Raw genomic sequence first — 16,032 nt, 5'->3', positions numbered from 1 at the left:
TGTTTGTCTGTCCACATGATAGTATTCGAAAATTAATTCTGTAAAACCGAAAACTTTCATTGTAATAAACCAAATAATTGTTAATGCTGATTTCATGACATTATTTTGATCTTTACAGTATATTCCTGAATATGCCCTGCACTGAAGGGACTATCGAGGGACATTTCAATGAATAGTGCTTCTAAATGAACTTACATAATAATCAGCACATATATAGGAAGTGTCTCACTATGGATATGGATTCTAAAATGATAGAAATGCTACCTGTACTAGGTGGCACTATCGTATTCTAGCAGAGAAGATTGTGACAACAGGAAGCTTTACTCGCAATACTTGAAGGATGCAGTTGAAATATACCACATAGATCCTCATCTGCACACTTTGGAGAAGTGGTGTCTGCAGCCTTTTACTTGAGCTGATCAATGTCGACTCTTAAAGATTTGTACATGATGGCTGAAAATGTAAGTACACTGGTGGCTGCATTATACTATATGAGGGGGCTGCATTATACCCTATGAGGGTGCTACATTATATTCTATGGTGGGGACTGCGTTATACCTGAGGGGTTGCATTATATTTTGTGGGGTGCTGCATTATATTCTATTAGAGGGGACTGCGTTATATTTTATGAGGGGGCTAAATTATATTCTGCGAGGGGGCTACCCCAACCCTTGCTACATAATTAAGACGTGTACTACCTTATATTATACCCTGATATTAGCGCTTTTTACTGCACAATTGGTGGTCTTGTATCTATTTCTATGTAGCTACATAGTGGGCCCTAAGAATGATTTTCTCTGGTGAGCCCAAGGTGCTCCAGTCCGACGCTGAAGTACAGCGTCAATATTTGATTGCTAAAGATGACTTTGGCTATTTAGTTATGTGGAATATAGCTGTTTGCTCGATGTTTCACTTATATGTAGTTAATTTTCATTTTTATATGATAGAAAAATACACTAAATGGAAACAAGTTGCTGTTGATGGATCTGTTATTTTATGTCTCATAGGGCTCGCTCACACGAGCGTATACATCAGACGAGGGCTATCTGATTTTTTATCGGATAGGACTCGCATCAATGAGGCAGGGCGATGCGTGATTCTAACCCTTACAGGATCTGTCAGTGAAGACAATCTCAGCACACTGCTGTCACTCACTCATTCAAGTTTATTGGCAAGTGTAAAACATCGGACTGCACTCAGATGACATATGTGTGCAGTTTGCTTTCCGCAGACTCACACGAAGGAGAAGATGGAGAATCTAGTTCTCCATTGTCTCATCACACTGTGCCCCGGTTCACTCATCCGAGAGAAACGTATCACGTCGACACTCAGATCAAACTCTGATATAAGTTTATGAGTGTCATTAGTATGATCGACCTGATTTTCTTGGATGAAAGAATCTACAGTCATATGAGCAAGCCCATATACAAATAAACTGTGGGTCTGAGTGGCTTGTAAGCCCCCTATATCCCTGCATGTAGCACATACATACACAATGCAGGTTTATATTACATTTAGTGCACACAGCAGGGCCAATGTGTGACGCGTATAGCGCAATGCCTCCGTGTGCTGCCATACGGGCACCAGCTAGCGCCATGTACAGAGCTATTGTACTGTAACAATATCGCAGTATTTGGTAGGAAATCATTGGCATATGGAAGCAGAGTAAAGACCAATACTCCTCTATTGGAGCATTATTACAGCTCTCTACATATTGGACCCATAATTACATCATGTGCAATACTGCTTAATTAGGTTACTTGGACGATTATGTTACTTATCTGATTTACATAAAGTAACCACGTCATATGAATGAAATAAAAGAAAAACCTTTAGAAAACTTACAGTCATAGATTGTTCAGCATGTGAACAGTTTGCAGACAGTAACAATTTTTTTCTACCAGAGAATTAGTAAACTAGGGAAAAAAAAGCAAAAAAGATCTGTAATGAAGATATAAATGAAATATTTCGATTTAGGAGTCTCTACCCACACAGCCAATATTAGTCATGTACCGATATTTATTATATAAAAGAATGTTACGGTCGCACTTTGCGGCTAATGCACGTGAATAAAGTTATTCAGGGGCTGCAAAGTGTTTAATGTGATTTTTTTTTTACCAGAAGAGTTTTCAGAATAAAATCACAGCATGAAGCTCAGATGACAGGTGCAATGTGTGGATTCTTGGGGGGAATGTTTCACCAAGTTTAGGCTGCCATGTTTATCCGAGGGAAGCATAAAGTAGTGGCCGAGACCCTGATTCCATTGCTGGATCACTTCCATTATTTCTAGCAGTACTTTCCATAAAATCATGAAGGGGCCCCTGATATTCACGAGTTGCTGGCTCTCCCCTCCATCGGCATATATTAGGGCAAAGATGTCAGTTGGCATCAGGAAAGTGGGGCTAACTTGTCACTCACTAGTAAGGAGGACTGTGCAGCTAATACACAGTGATTTCATGAAAAGTACTACAAGAAAAAATGTGAGGGACCCAGAAATTGAATCAGAATGTTACTCACTACTTTACATTGCTCTCCAATAGTGCAGGATAAGCGAGATGACAGGTTCATAGTGATGAGCATGCTCAGATAAGGTATTATCCGAGCATGCTCAAGTGTTACTAGAGTGTCTTGCCTAATAAACAGACAATCCCCGCCTGTGTTGCATCTGTCTAGCAGCAGAGAGACATTCAGCCACAGAGACTCGAAAATAGTATTAGACCACGCAGAAGACATGCTCAGATAACACCTTCTCATCACTAACTGAAATTCCCTTTCAGTATCAGTGGCCCCTTTGCCTGCCGAGCCCCTGGGCCGCTGCACAGTTTCTAGATATAGTATGTTCTTACCTGCCTACTTTAAGTAAGGTCACAATTAATATAATTATTACAGTTCATTGCTTCTTTCTTTTCTAGCACACTGTGACAGAACAGATGACCACTGTCAATGTTTCCATTATTACCTCAAATTCCAGTTCAGCACCACCCAAGTCATCCGCCAGTCTTGGCATTGCAATTCTTTCATTTGCCTTCATCCTTGGATTCCCAGGAAACGCCTTTGTCATTTGGACAATAGTGACAAGAATGAAGAAACGCACAGTGACTTGCATCCTTATTTTACATCTGGCCATGGCAGACATCATTGTCCTTCTCACGGCACCGTTTTTCCTCCATCTACTTTCCTCTGGAAGCTGGATTTTTGGGAACTCAATGTGTAAACTGTGTCATTACATTGGCTGTTTAAGTATGTATGCCAGCATTTTCTTAATTACCTTCATGAGCATGGACCGTTTTCTAGCTGTTGCTAAACCCTACATGTCTCAGAAAATCAGGACAAAGATGGCAGCCAGGATTATAGTTCTTGCAGTATGGGTAGTAGCATCGTTGCTTGCAATTCCCATTGCAATTAATCGCACAGAAAGTCGAGGTGATGTAATAAAATGTATTACCGTTGAAGCAGTAGACGGGAATTCCCAGCACATCGTCTTCCAGTACATGTTTGAAACTATAATGGGATTTGTTATACCTTTCACCATCATAGTGTTTTGCTATGTCTTCATTGGGCTAAGGCTGAGGACTGTAAAGTTTCAGACCAAACATAAGACAAGCCGTCTGGTCATCATGATCATAGTAACTTTTGCTTTCTTCTGGATTCCATACCATGTGGTGAATATAGTTCAGGTCGCAGGAGAACTATCTTCTTCAACAAAACTCAAAGAGGCCACCAACTTCCTCAGGCCTAATGCTACAGCCCTTGTATTCTTCAGTAGCAGCATTAATCCTATTCTATATGCGTTTGCTGGTGGCAACTTCATTAGGACTGCTGGCGTGGGATTCATGGCCAAACTATTTGAAGCAACTGGTTCTGAGGCAGGAAGTTTACGAAAAGTTTCACAAGTTTTCCAGCAGAGAAGCCGAAACCATTCATTGGAGCAGGGGAAGTTAAACAAAACGATAGAGGAATGACCCTTAAATAAGACATGAAGTAAAAATACAAAGAGCTAAAAATGTAGATGTGCCACCTCCTCATGACATGAGCGAATTGTGGGTCTATAGCTCTCCAGGTGAGAGGAGCAGGAGCCCTTATATGAACAATAAGAGAGATGCATTATAAGAAAAGCTCCCATTGTGCCAAACTTGATCCATCCATGTACACACAGAAGGGCCTGTCTGTCCAAAAAATTAATTGGCGTCATTAGTTCTTTGCTAGGGCTGCTGAGAGTTAGACCTGCAGCAATCAGATGATCACTACAATTAAATAAGTAATCTAAGTTCTAATCCGTGTGTCTTCGCATGTCTAAGCTATACTGCCTCTCTCATCTGCTAATTACATCGGTCTAAGGAACTCAGTATAAAATGCTACCTATCCATCGGACACTACACATCACATTTCATAATATCACTCTGCGTTTTTCTGCCATGCCATCTCACAGTTGTTATTTTAGGCTCACCAGCTGCATATTGGAACATACTATTGATAGCACTTCAGGTTTTCTCTATCTTTTAAACACAACTAACACATATAAATCAAATAAAGATAATTATTATATCAACAATTTCTATAGAAACAAGTAGCCATTACTCCCGATAACATGTAATATTTAGCCTTTTAATTGTCATAATTATTATTAGGTTATAAGGAGATCACCATAATATTCTTCTTGCTATGATGAGGTTCATTGTAATCGTCAACTCTTAGTTATGGTTGTTAGTTATAGTTAAGGTAGGTGCGAATCTACATGTAGCACAATCCTAAGCAAGTTCATCTTTAAAAGGGTATTCTCATAGTATGAAATTGGTACAATTAGTGAGAGCTTTTATCCTACATAATGTTCAGCTTGTTGCCAAGGAGATCGGCCACCAGAACCTGGCAGAGCGTGCGCAGTAGCTACATTCCATAGCAAGCAGTGACAGACCATTAAGCTATCAAAGTAGCAGTAGGACAAAGCTACTGAATGAGAACTGTTACTTAATGAATACTACCTGCCCCCAACAAGAAAGAAAGGAGACTTGAAAGCTGTGCGCTGCTCAGCACAAAACTTCAGACTAACCCTTTAATTCTCTTTTGTCAACTGGCTATATTTTCATGATTTTTTATTTGTTTTTTTGTCTAAGTCATAAATGAGTTACCCGTAATGAATATGTCAAGAAATATAAAACAATGTATTGTTAAGTCAGATGAAATATGAAAACTGTGCAAATAATCAGACAATTCTTTGTGATAAAAATCTTGTGTACTGTATGAAATATCTCATTTTGATGAAGGCGCACCTAATTCAAGCTCGAGCAGCCTCATAACAACTTATCGAACTTGTCTGCACGGTGTGGAATTTTTAGCAATTTACAGAGCACAAAACTTATTGGCTTATAGAGAACAATAGCAGAGCGTCCTTGAAAAAAGCAGCTATTACTATGTTGAGCCATGGGCTGCATGAATAAAACTTGCGGCAATATTGTAGCAGTGTTTGTTTCACATTCTTTAAAGGGACACTGTCACCTGAATTTGGAGGGAACAATCTTCAGCCATGGAGGCGGGGTTTTCGGTTGTTTGATTCACCCTTTCCTTACCCGCTGGCTGCATGCTGGCTGCAATATTGGATTGAAGTTCATTCTTTGTCCTCCGTAGTACATGCCTGCACAAGGCAATCTTGCCTTGCGCAGGTGTGTACTATGGAGGACAGAGAATGAACTTCAATCCAATATTGCAGCCAGCATGCAGCCAGCGGGTAAGGAAAGGGTGAATCAAACAATCGAAAACCCCGCCTCCATGGCTGAAGATTGTTCCCTCCAAATTCAGGTGACAGTGTCCCTTTAAAAAGCCAGCTGGGGACCAAGAATCTCAGATGACTAGACCTTACCAGGTCCTAGGCAGGTTTTACTCGCCACTGTCCCTTTTACTGTCATTTCTAGTAATGTAGCTACCAGGGGGCAGATTGGGTGGTTGCCTTGGGCAGGGCCGCCATCAGGGCATTACTGCCCTAACTGGCGTCTGGGGACCAGTGGGCAGAGGGGGCCTGCATCGGGCCCCATCTCATTTGCCCATCGGGCCTGGGTGTGCTGCTCCGTGTAAGTTGTATTCTTTAGTTTTATGCATCTTCATGCTATGCTATGTATGTTGTTATATTTAACTCTGCTGCCACCCAATGGCCTTTTTCGGTATGGCAGCTTGTTATTCATTATTTCTTATGGGCATGTCTTTCACTTCCGGTTCAGGGGTCAAGTCTTCTCTTCCTCTGGCAGTCATTTTCAGTTTGCTTTCTGTTGTGAGAGGATATGCTTTTGAACCAGGCTTAGGAAGGCATCATTCTTTCGACCTCTTGTTGCTCACACTTGGTGCTATATCATACTGTACTTTGTCTACACCTGCATTTCTGGAGAAAGTACTGTATTACCAGTTATACGCTGTATGTCCAGATCTACAAAATAAACAAGTCTGGATTGCACAATTCCTGGAGTGCATCATCTCTTCGGACGCTGAGCAGCATTGGTCCTGTCTGCCTCACGTGGAGGAAACTACGGAAGGTACGATTCTCTCTCACAATGCTTATTAATCAACCACACCTCCATTCGCCTCATGTGGGGACAGAACACCGGGCCCCAGCGGCAGGCTTCTGACGGTACACTGAACCTGCATCTGAGACCCAGGTTCAGTTACTCTATTGCCTTGTGGGCCCGCAAGGCAGTAGTTAAAGCCACCAGCCAATCAAAGGCTGGCATCAGCGTGCACGTCGCCGGCGTATGACGTCATTGTCATTCGCCAGCGAGTCCGCGCTGAAATGCCTGGGATGGACGTTGGCGCTGGACAGCTGCCAGGTAAGGGGAAAGGTGTTTTTTTTATTTTCCTTAATGCGGCAAGCCTGGGGCAGAATGGAGACACGGGGGCATGATGGTGATACAGGGGGCAGGAATGGAAACACAGATGGCAGGAATGGAAACAACACAGGGGGGCAGAATGTGGGATACAGGGGGCAGAATGTGAGACACGGGCAGAATGTGAGACACAGGGAGCAGGAATGGAAGCAACACAGGGGGAAGGAATGGAAACAAGACGGGACAGTATGTGAAACACGTGGGCAGTATGTGAGACACATGGGGCAGGATGGAGACACGGAGGTAGAATGTAAGGCACAGGGGGCAGGATGTGAGACACAGGGGGCAAGAATGGAAACAACACAGGGGGCAGAATGTGAGACACAGGGGCAGAATGAGACACGGGGGCAGGAATGGAAACAACACAGAGGACAATATGTGAGACACAGGGGACAGTGTGTGAGACACAGGGGGCAGGTTGGAGACATGGGGCAAGAATGTGAGACAGAGGACAGAAAGATAATAATAAGGTGCGTTTGCAGCCCGAGGTCCACCGTGCAGAGATGGAACCTGCTGCTAGGTAATGGTGGCACTATGTGGCAGTACTACACCAGAATAGACATAGGTTTCGTCACCCGGTATGAACTGATGCAAACTCTGTTGCTTCACAGAATCACAGGGAAACAAAGGAAATGCTGTGCCCTGTTAGCAGTCACAGGGTGCAGTAGATGTATGCTAGTGGGATCCCTGAAACTCACCCCCACTAGGCTGTTGATTGATCTCGCTCTGACCCTCGGTAGCTTTTGAGCCCACGCCTGAGGACACCCTGAGTCAGATGCTGAGATCAAGCGGGAGTTCCCACCCTACACTGACCCATTGTCAGGACTGATTAAAGATTACCGCACAGAGTGCGTACAGCGCCGCTCTGGTGGACGCCACTAACCACCCTAACTAGGGCTAGGAAAGCGCACTGATTGCACATGGCGCCACACTGGCGGCCACTGCTAACAGACGAAGCATCATGTGCTAGATGTGCGGGAAAGCACTGTCAGGCACTAGGTAGCTTCCACCATTCGTGAGCAGTCAACAACTCTAGAGATGGGAATGATTCAGAGCTTTCATCCGACAGGCATACATCCACACACATGTTAGCAAGTTTATACTAGCGCATGGCCGAGCGGCCATGCGAACCTTTTATAGTAGTAGCACTCCGAGATCTTCCTGTTGGTCCAATAGGAGTCGCAACAGGACCTGAGCATGTGACCCCCCAACCTCCAATGGGAGGACGACCCGTGGGCATGCTCAGTAAGGGAAAAGCAGGAATTAGTCCCTGAAACGCCTGCTAGCTGCTGATCAGTGCTGGCTACAAAGGCAGGACCTGGAAAGGCAGCAGTAACCAAGCGCAAAGTATCAGCTTGAGCCATATGCTGGGACCAACGTCTCCGCTGAGCAGGCTCCACTGAGGCTGGAGGAGAATGGGAGACCGCAGCGGACATGGTCCAAGATTCCACCTGTGCAGCGGCCGGAACTCAACACCTAACAGTGACACACAGGGGGCAGGATGTGAGACACAGGGGGCAGAATGTGTGACACGAGGAGCAGGATGTGAGACAGGGGGCAGAATGTGAGACACGGGCAGTGTGGGATATGGGGGCAGAATATGAAACAGGGGGCAGAATGTGAGACACAGGGGGGCAGGATGTGAGACACAGGGGGCAGGCTGGGAGACATGGGACAGGATGGAGACATGGGACAGGATGGAGACATATGGGGCAGGATAGAGACATACTGTATGGGGCAGGAATATGAGGCAGATTGGAGATAGATGGGGCAGGATCATGGTGCAGGATGGAGACACATGGTGCAGGATCATGGAGCAGGATTGATAACATGGAGACAGATGGGGCGGCAGGATCATGAGACAGATGGGTCAGGATCATGGGGAAGGATGGGGAGATCATATGGGGGCAAAATGGATACTCATGAGGGCAGGATGGGAGAACAAATGGCTGGAGCCAGGAATGAGATACAGCTGGCATGAGATGGGGGATATTATTACCATAGGGCTAATTAAGGGATATTATTACTACAGTGATGTATTTATTTTATTTTTTGAGGATACTTTTTAAATGGGGGCGGTCCTGTTACTGTGCAGAGCGACACTATGTCACCTATTTTTCTTCATCTGGTGTAGTGTAGAAGTTGGGAAAAAAATAAGCAATGTGTTCTGCAAGCGGAGCTCTACATAACAGTGTTATTTCCTACAGAGATGAGTCCTGGCTGGAAAACGTGATGGCGGTCTGTGCTGGATGAAGATGAAAAGTGAAGCTGATGAGATTAACCCCTGCATGACTGTCACGATATGGTATGAAATATCGTAAGTAGTTCTCTTGCTAGCCTGCGTGGGCTAAGCCCCCCTTCTTGGAGTGATGCTGCAACAGTTTGTAGTTTCAAATTCCTGACTTTCAACTCCCAAGCCCCCCTTTCCTTTCACTCAGCCAAGAGCTGCTTTGCCAATGTACTGGGGGGAGTTTTATGGCCGAAAGGTATTTACGACCAGGTTAGAATCTTCCTCCAGCTGGAACTGGAAAAATGGCTCCAAAATTCATGAAAGATTCTTTGTTTGGTTTTTGTACGATATTATGCACAATGTTTACGTTAAGAACATGAAAATATATATTCGTATTCCCACTCGGTGTATCTACCCATCCCTTGAAACTCGATCTTCTAACTCCGTCTGGTAAAGAAGTAGGGTTTTCTCTGTACATATGTATCCCAGATAGGACATATTTGATCTCATTAGAATGCTCACGTTAATCCGAAATGAATAATGGGTTTGTTAGGACTATGACATGTTTTGTAGCGGAGTTATCGAAATTAGATATAGATTAGAATAAAATGAGTTAACTGAAGAGGTAGGAGGGACGAGGTGATCCAACCCCTTTCTGGGATGTTACAGGCTTGGCTATAACTGTCTGCACACATCCCCAGCTTGCTTCTTGTCCTTTTTTACCCTGGAAGAGCTGAGCGCATCCCATGAACTGGGACGTATGGAAAACCGCACTAGCCTGGGTGCCAGCCATGCTTTGAACATGTGAGTGTTATCTTTTCTCCTTTATTCCCTTTATGTTATAATTACCCGTGTACATATTTGCAATTGTCTCATTTGTAACATCTTTATAAAATATTTTTGATAAAGCACTGCCTAATTTTTTTATGGGATATAATATTATATGTTAGTTCATTCTCCATGCTCTAAACGTACCCTGTCTCTGGAAGAGAATTACGCTACTGTGTTGGGTTAGCTTCGGACCCGTTTAATCGAAGCTGGTGGCAGTGATACCGTGCAGACTTTTGGGTTATGCTGAAGCGACTGCGGCATTGCTAATTATTGCTCCTGCCTGAGTGGGAGTAGTTTATCGCGTCGCTGCAGCGTGCCCAATAGCCAGTACATAGCAGGCAGCCTTTCTGGAGACTAATTACCCAGGGTGCAGTACCTAATCTGACCTGAGAGTAAGGGGGGCACCAGAGAGCTGCAAGTGTTAAGTGGAACTGTAAGCGGGATATACATAAATCCCTGCAGTTTGTGGTATATTGAAAGCAGTGGGATACCTAGCATAAGCCCCTGCTGTAAACTAAGAGGTCAATAGCCTTGTGTGTGTTTTCTCATCACATTGTTAGCAGTGGAGGGATAACTAAGATAAGCCCCCCTGCACATGTGATAGCCGTCTGTTGGCCCAAAGTCACCCCGACCCGTGACGTAGGGGTGACGGTCACTGTGTGAATTGTGACAAATTGGTGGCAGCGGTCAGGGGAATCCTGACAATGACCAGTCTCAAAAGAGGAAAAATGAAAATAAACTCCGGACTGGACCATGACAATCACATTTTCCTCACAAATATGTTTTTAGCCCCAAATGTTGCATTTTCATAAGGGTAACAGGAGAAATGGCACGATATAATTTGTAGTGCAATTTTTTCCTGAGTACGCTGATACACCATATGAGGGAGAAAACTACTGTTTGGGCGTATGGCAGGACTTTTTGAATGTAAAATTTCCTGGAATCATAAGCAGACATCATGTCCTGTTTGGAGAGCCCCTGATGTGCCTATACAGTGGAAACCCACCACAAGTGACCCCATTTTGGAAACTAGGCCCCCCAAGGAATGTACTTAGATGTGAGGTGAGCACCTTGAACCCCCAGGTGCTTCACAGAAGTTTATAACGTTGAGTCGTGAAAATAATAAAATCACATTTTCCCCACAAAAATGATATTTTAGCCCCAAATTTTTTGCATTTTCATAAAGGTAACAGCAGAAATTGAACCATATAATTTGTTGTGCAATTTCTCCTGTTACCTCATATGTGGGGGAATACTACTTTTGAGGCACACTGCAAAGCTAAGAAGGCAAGAGGCACAGTATTGAAGTTCAGATTTTGCTGGAATGGTTTGAGGGTGCCATGTCACATTGGCAGAGCCCCTGAGGTGCCAGGACAACAGAAATCCCCTGTATGTGAACTAATTTTACAAACTACTCTCCCCAATGAATTCATCTAGGGGTGCAGTGATCATGCTGTCACTACATGTGCCTCACAGAATTTTATACCATTGAGTGGTGAAAAAAGAATAAATTACATTTTTACCATTAAAATGTTGTTTTAGCCCCAAGTTTTAAATTTTTCTAAGGGCTAATACGAACTTTTTTACAACAAACTGAGGTCCATTTTTCCCTGAGTGTGCCAATATCCTACATGTAATCGTGAAATATTTTTCAGGCACAGGGCAAAGCTCACAATCCAAGGGGCACCAGCTTTTACTGTTATGGTTTGCAGGTGTTATGACTTACTAGGAGAGCCCCTGAGGTGTCAGAACAGCAGAACCCCCCGTAATGGAGCCCATTTCACAAACTAAACCTCTCAATGAATTAATCTAGGGGGTGCAGTGATCATTTTGACACCATCAGTGTCACAGAATTTTATATCATTGTACAGTGAAGAAAAAATAACTACATTTTTACCACAAAAATTGTTTTAGCCCCATATTTTAAATTTTCACACACAAAGTGTGTAAAAATGGCACCATAATTTGTCACACAATTTCTACTAAATGTGGCAATACTCCATATGTGGCTGTACAGTACTAGTTAGCCATACAGAAACACTCGGGAGGAACGGGGCGCTACTTGCCTCCTGGAGATCAGATTTTCCTAGAACAGTGTGCGGACTCCATATACAGAGCCTCTAATTTCTAGTAGTGCAGAATCTCCCTCAAGTGACCCTATTTTGGAAATTATACCCCTTTGGGAATTTATTTCCAGGTGTAGTGCCGATTTTGACTCCATGGGTACTTAACAGAAACACGTTGCATTGAATGTTGCTGACTGAAAATTGCAAACTGCCATTGTAGTGACTAGTATGTAGTAGTAACCAGTACATTGCAGTCACCACTATGTTATGCCCAGCCCGTGCTTCTGGAGACATGCACCCATAAGTTGGGTGGGCTCTCATTGCTTCTGAAATGCCAAACATGTGGACGTCATATGTTGTTTAGGTACACTGTGGGGCTCAGAAGGGAGGGGACATTTGAATTTGCTGAATTTCTTTTGGAGGGTGAGATGCCATTTTGCTTTTCCAGAGCCTTTGTACTACCTGTAACATAGAAGCCCCCTATATTTCTGTTAACAGACAGACCTGAGTGGGGACTTGATTTTTCAGTGGATTGAGTTGAAGTTTTTATTCAGAATATTTTACATAATGTTTGGGATCACATTTATCAGCTCTACGCTGAGCACTTTCTTTGGGTTTTCCATCTAAATTTCTAAGGGACGTGATTCAGATGAAACCCCTTGGGGTCCAATCACTATAATGATGCAGCAGAGTTACTCTGGACTCAATCTTGCCTCTGTTCAGTGGTGTCCTTCTTTTCAGAAGTGCACAAAACTGTTGCCGACGTCATATATGTGAAATCCTAAAAAGAGGGACACCGCCGGATCACAGGTCAGACGGCGTCCACAATGCCTCCATCTGCCTCATTATAGGGAATCTTTCGCCAGAAGTTCTAACTGAATCACTTATTTCAGAGACATACATAGAGATCCACAGTATAAGGGCTCAGCGCAGAGCACAGGATAAATGTGCGCCAAGCCTTACTGCAATCTTTGGGAGGTAGAATGAAAAAATCAACAGCAGGTGAAGAATTGGTTTTATTTATTTTTTACACTGTTCCTCATTTGGCATAAACAATTGGGCAACTTTTTTCTCCAGGTTGGTGCGATTACAGTGCTACCAGATTTATATTGGGTTTTTATGTTTGGCTGCTATCACATAAAAACAGATGCTTTTTATTGCAAAAACTAGTTTTTTTCATCACCATATTTTGAGAACTATAATTTTTCTATATTTTGGCCCATAGAGTGATGTGAGGGCTTGTTTTTTGCGGAAGGAGTTGATGTTTTTATTGGTACCATTTTCAGACACATGACTTTTTTTATCGCTTTCTATTCTGATTTTTTTGAGGCAGAATAAACAAAAGCCAGCAATTCACAATTTTTTTTTGTTGGTGGGGGGTTATGTCATTCCACCTGTGGTAAAATTGATAAGGCAGCTTTATTCTTCAGATCAGTGCTATTACTGCGACGCCTCATTAACATCTTTTTATATCTTGCACAAGTCTGGCGCATCTTGGGTACAATTTCAAGATAACTGAAGGTGCCTTGTTCACCTGTACAAACAATTATACATAAGTACAAACAAGATGGAAAGGAAGGGGATGGGTTCTGTGTCCCAGAGATGAACGTGCTTTGGTTCGACACGTGCAACCCAAGGACAAAAGCAAAAGTCCTTGTGAAGATGATGGCGGAAGCTGGTGTAACGACCGTTATGCCGGTCGCTGCTCAAGAACAGAATACGGCGCTGCTATGAATGACTCAGAGCACAATATGATATTAAACCAACTTTTCTTTATAACTTTTGCAAAAAATGACAGAATTTTATCTCCCAACACAATATGGGCCACAACAGCCACAACTCATTGAATACAAGTTATGCAGCCTGAGAGACCCCAAGTGCCAGCCTCACATGCAGGAATCAGACTACCCCACAACTATACCACTCCCTCCCTTATGTGTAACGGGCCTACACGGTGTTATACTGTGCCTGTGACACGTGGTCCTCTCAGGAATACAATCTTACACCCGCCTCCCGCCTAATTTACAATAGATCACGGGTACCCGGTTTTCCCAACATATATATATATCACCGTATATACTCAATGTATACGCAGTGCACCGTCTTATTGTTGAGTGCTCAGAGTGTACTCTTTCACAATATATGCTTCAACGGTAAATAACTGAATTTGTTATACAGATGTCCAGCAGCGGATTAAATAGGTATTTGAGCCACCAAATCTTCTGATGCAGATCCAGATAAAGTTCACAAATAATTCCAGGAATATCCCACAGCCAGAATCGTGAAGTGCAGGAATCCACACAGTGTCTATTAGTTATCAGGCAATTCTTAATACAAGAGTGTCCTTAAATAGGCTGTGATTCCTATCTAGCTATCCCTAGCTAACTACACAGTCGATGACCGGTCACTAGTGTTGAGCGATACCGTCCGATACTTGAAAGTATCGGTATCGGATAGTATCGGCCGATACCCGAAAAATATCGGATATCGCCGATACCGATATCCGATACCAATACAAGTCAATGGGACATCAAGTATCGGAATGTATCCTCATGGATCCCAGGGTCTGAAGGAGAGGAAACTCTCCTTCAGGCCCTGGGATCCATATTAAAGTGTAAAATAAAGAATTAAAATAAAAAATATTGTTATATTCACCTCTCCGGCAGCCCCTGGACATCAGCAGGAGGATCCGGCGTCCGGCACGGCTTCTTTCTTCAAAATGCGCGCCTTCAGGACCTGTGGAATGACGTCCCGGCTTCTGATTGGTCGCGTGCCGCCCATGTGACCGCCACGCGACCAATCAGAAGCCGCAACGTCATTCCTCAGGTCCTAAAAGGCGCTCATTCTAGGACTTTAGCTGAGGAATGACGTCGCGGCTTCTGATTGGTCGCGTGGCGGTCACATGGGCGGCACGCGACCAATCAGAAGCCGGGACGTCATACCACAGGTCCTAAAGGCGCGCATTTTGAAGAAAGAAGCCGTGCCGGACGCCGGATCCTCCCGCTGATGTCCAGGGGCCGCCGGAGAGGTGAATATAACAATATTTTTTATTTTAATTCTTTATTTTACACTTCCGATACCGATACCCGATATCACAAAAATATCGGATCTCGGTATCGGAATTCCGATACCGCAAGTATCAGCCGATACCCGATACTTGCGGTATCGGAATGCTCAACACTACCGGTCACACTTCTCTGTTTACTCACAAGAATAGCTTTCTTGAAGTCACACAGTCCCAAAACAGGAATGCCTCAAGATCAGGATTGCCCACTCTCCATCACCACGCTGCTTCTTCTCAAACACCCAGAAACTCTCTCTGAGGTAACTGTCCTGTTTCCAGAATCTTCTTGTCTTTAACTCATGGGTGACCTCCGGTGGCTGAACAAAATTACTGCAACAACATTGTAATTATCCTGTCTATTACTCAAGGGTGACCTCCGGTGGCTGACCACAGTTACTGTATCAACACTGTTTATGATTTGATCCCTTAGCGACCGCCGATACGCCTTTTAACGGCGGCCGCTAAGGGTACTTAAACTTAACGGCGCTGTGGAAAAAGTAAATAGTGCCCCCCAGAGTCGGATTTTCTCCGGGGTCTCGGCTGCCGGGGGTAGCCGAGACCCCAGAGAACATGATTCGGGTTTTTTTTTACTGACCCCGCATTTGCGATCGCCGGTAATTAACCGTTTACCGGCGATCGCAAAAAAAAAAAGCGATCTCTTTTAAATTTCTCTGTCCTCCGATGTGATTGCACATCAGAGGACAGAGAAAAGGGGTCCCAGATAGCCCCCCGATACTCGTCTATCTCCCCCGGTGCTCCTCGTGGCTCCCGATGGGCGCCACCATCTTCAAAATGGCGGGCGCATGCGCAGTGCGCCGGCCGGCACCGGGAGAGTCTTTGAGGTCTCGGCTGCTGGGGGTAGCCGAGACCCCAAAGAACATGATCGGGGTCGGTTTTAACGACCCTGTTTTGCGATCGCCGGTAATTAACTGTTTACTGGCGACCGCAAAAAAAAAATCAAAGTGTAATTCTCTG

At 44.0% G+C, this 16,032-nt stretch overlaps 1 protein-coding gene across 2 annotated transcripts in view; it reads left to right on the top strand.

The window, feature by feature from the left end:
• The first annotated feature begins 376 nt into the window (after positions 1–376).
• LTB4R (leukotriene B4 receptor) overlaps positions 377–16,032 on the top strand; it is an 85,809-nt gene continuing 70,153 nt past the window's right edge. The window contains exons 1-2 of one of the 2 annotated variants that reach the window (XM_069761073.1): positions 377–461; positions 2,913–5,499. In XM_069761073.1, coding sequence (XP_069617174.1) covers positions 423–461; positions 2,913–3,962 — 1,089 coding nt within the window. In that variant the 5' untranslated portion in view covers positions 377–422 and the 3' untranslated portion in view covers positions 3,963–5,499. Of the gene's footprint in view, positions 462–2,912; positions 5,500–16,032 lie in introns of those variants that run through there. The other variant, XM_069761063.1, reaches the window with a different exon arrangement.

This window comes from Ranitomeya imitator, chromosome 1 (assembly GCF_032444005.1).
Source record: "Ranitomeya imitator isolate aRanImi1 chromosome 1, aRanImi1.pri, whole genome shotgun sequence".
Lineage (NCBI taxonomy): Eukaryota > Metazoa > Chordata > Amphibia > Anura > Dendrobatidae > Ranitomeya > Ranitomeya imitator.
Note: the sequence above shows the minus strand (reverse complement) of the source record. Positions and strands in the feature narration are given on the sequence as shown.